The 2,600-nt window shown below is 54.5% G+C and overlaps 1 protein-coding gene across 1 annotated transcript in view; it reads left to right on the top strand.

Annotated features, from left to right (window-relative positions):
• Positions 1-1,354, top strand: part of SLPI (secretory leukocyte peptidase inhibitor) — a 5,409-nt gene extending 4,055 nt beyond the window's left edge. The window contains exons 5-6 of the mRNA XM_012728126.1: positions 364-462; positions 1,313-1,354. Of these exons, the coding sequence (XP_012583580.1) occupies positions 364-462; positions 1,313-1,354 (141 nt within the window). The remainder of the gene's footprint in view (positions 1-363; positions 463-1,312) is intronic.
• The last annotated feature ends 1,246 nt before the right edge of the window (positions 1,355-2,600 follow it).

Raw genomic sequence — 2,600 nt, 5'->3', positions numbered from 1 at the left:
CCACATGGTGTGGCAGACCTCTCTTGACCTGCCCGCTGCTCCCCTCAGCAGTGCACTTCCTCAGTCAGTCTATTCTGCTCCCTGCTCTGTCTCTGGTGAATCCTCTCACCACCCTGGCACCTCTGGCCTGAACCCCAGTTCTGTATGCACAAATAAATAAATCTTTAAATAAATAAAAATTAAGAAAAAAAAACAACATGTTTGTCCTACCTTGAACCATTGTTCCCCGTGTTCCCAGTGGAGGGGTAGATGCATGTGAGGTACTGAGCGCCACTAGTCCTGGCGAATGGAGTCAGCACCCCCTCGCTGCCCACAGGGGTCCTCGCCCTGTTTATCCGTTCCCTGTGCACTCCTCTCCCGCAGATTCCCCACAGTGGTCTGGGTGACCACAGAACCCCAGAGCGACAGGAGTTATGTCCCGAGGAGGTCACACGCTGGACGGCTGGATCTGACTGTGGGAGCGTGAGCCTCCCTGACCACCTGACCTGCAGGTCTCACCTGCCTGGTCACAGGGACCCTCGAGACAGTGAGGTGGTCTCAGGCCTGGGTCTGCCCTACCCCGTGTGGAACCGAGGGAGTTGCTGAGGTCGCTGGAAGTAGCTGCTCAGCCCCTGCTCGTCGTGATGGCGCCCCAGGAGATGGCTGATGACACCCCGGTGCCTAACCATCCCGAGCGTCTGCTCGACGCTAATGTTCACCTATTCTCCATTCTGAACTTTCCAGGCAGTAGTCTTGAGGCACCTGGATATGACAAATGGAGCAAGAAAACCTAACAGACTTAGAAACGCATTTCACATGCAGATAAGAAAACTTGGTACTAAGTAATCTGCTTCTGTAACTTACTAGGTGATCCATGGTGGGTGGCCAGAAACTGGCATTTCATACTGAAAACAAAAATGAAACAGGTCTGCACTTCAACTTTTCATAATTAAGTTCCAGATGGATTCTTGCCTTGTGTGAAATTCAGACTCTGACGTGTTTGAAGAAGTGCTTCTGCCATGACACTGAGCTCAGAATTGACATTAAAAAAGGGAGGATCCATGAAACAAGAGGCTGATAGAATTGACTACATCCAAATGGAAGACCAATCTTCTGCGCGAGGCCACAGAACCACCTTTCGGGTAACGGATGCTCCTCTCTGGCGCTCCCTGCCCTCTGCACAGAGTCCTCAGCCCTGCAGCTGCAGAGGCGGCTTCACAGACACCCTCACTCCGGTTGTGCACTCAGGGTGCTCCTGCTGTACCCCAGGCCAGCCCGCAGCTTCGGCTTCGGGCAGGTCCCTGTCACCTCACCCTCCTGTCACCTCGCATAGGGGGCCAACTCCGAGATTGGCGTCTGCGCTGTAGATGAGTGAGTGTGTCACCTCTGTCGTGCTCAGAGGGGCAGGTGAGGGTCACAGGTGTGCTGCCCTCGGGCTCGCCTCGAGGGAGTGCTCCGTCCTTACTCAGTGTGCTGGTGTAGCGGAGCCTAAATTTTGAGGCAGGATCTGCAAGTGTGTCTCTCTAACTCCAAATCTATAATCTTTATATGAGCTCTCTGGAATAGGCACCAAGGACCTAGAGAGTGATCATCCGGGGTGTGTTCTCCTTTCCCTACAGTCTGGCCCTTTCTTTTCTGTCTACCGTTGCTGATGACCATGTTGTCAGGAACTGGGCGTTCTCGCCAGAAGCTCACTGACATGTGCATTCATATATATTGGAAAGCATACATAGCAAAGCACGTTGTAAAAGAAAACACACAGCCCTCCCTGGGGTGCCATGGGTTAAAGCCTAGCACTATGAGGCCGACCCACATGGCGTGGCAGTCCTCTCCTGACCCGCCCGCTGCTCCCCTCAGCAGTGGACTTCATTGGCCTGCCTGTTCTGCTCCCCGCTCCGTCTCTGGTGAATCCTCTCACCCCCTCACTGCTGGCCTGTCCCCAGTTCTTATATGCATAAATAAGTCAATCCTTAACAAAACCAAACAAAACACATATGCAAACCGCCTGAAGTGGGCGGGAACAAATCAGCACAATGCAAACAGCTCCCAGCCGCCAGGGAGACCACATGGCCCATGCTGATGTCGATGTAGCACGCTCCCTCGCTGCTTCCTTGTTGAAAGGCCACACAGAAAACGGTTTAGTCATAGTTCTCCAGTCAAGGTAAACAGATGTCTTCCTTTTGGAAGGAGAGAAGACACAAGATCCTGGTCTGAAATCTGACCTTGAACAGATCCCCGCGCTGGTTCCTCTGGCTGGCGGGTTCCCGGCGTCCTCTGAGAGGGAGACATTCGCCACATGGACCCCAGGCCCTTCCTCCTCCACGCGGGTCCTCTGACCCTCTGGCCACTCATTTGTTCTCTGGGGGACCCCATTTTCATGGACCCAGAATTGCAGAGAAGGACCCGACCGGACATACAGCAAAAGCTGGAGTCAAGGGAAGCCTCAGAGGGAGAGAGCTGAGCTCTGGCTGTCTGGACGCAGGCCAAGGGGACCCCAGGTTTCCTCCCTTCCCAGCCCCTCCTTGCCCACCTCTGCAAGTGCTGCTCCCCTCCCACTCCACTCCCAGGGCCACGCCTGCATCTGGTCGGGCTCTTGGGGCTTCAGGCCTTGGGGCACTTCA

Source organism: Condylura cristata, unplaced genomic scaffold (genome assembly GCF_000260355.1).
Source record: "Condylura cristata isolate star-nosed mole 26May11 unplaced genomic scaffold, ConCri1.0 scaffold00022, whole genome shotgun sequence".
NCBI classification, from domain to species: Eukaryota; Metazoa; Chordata; class Mammalia; order Eulipotyphla; family Talpidae; genus Condylura; species Condylura cristata.
Note: the sequence above shows the minus strand (reverse complement) of the source record. Positions and strands in the feature narration are given on the sequence as shown.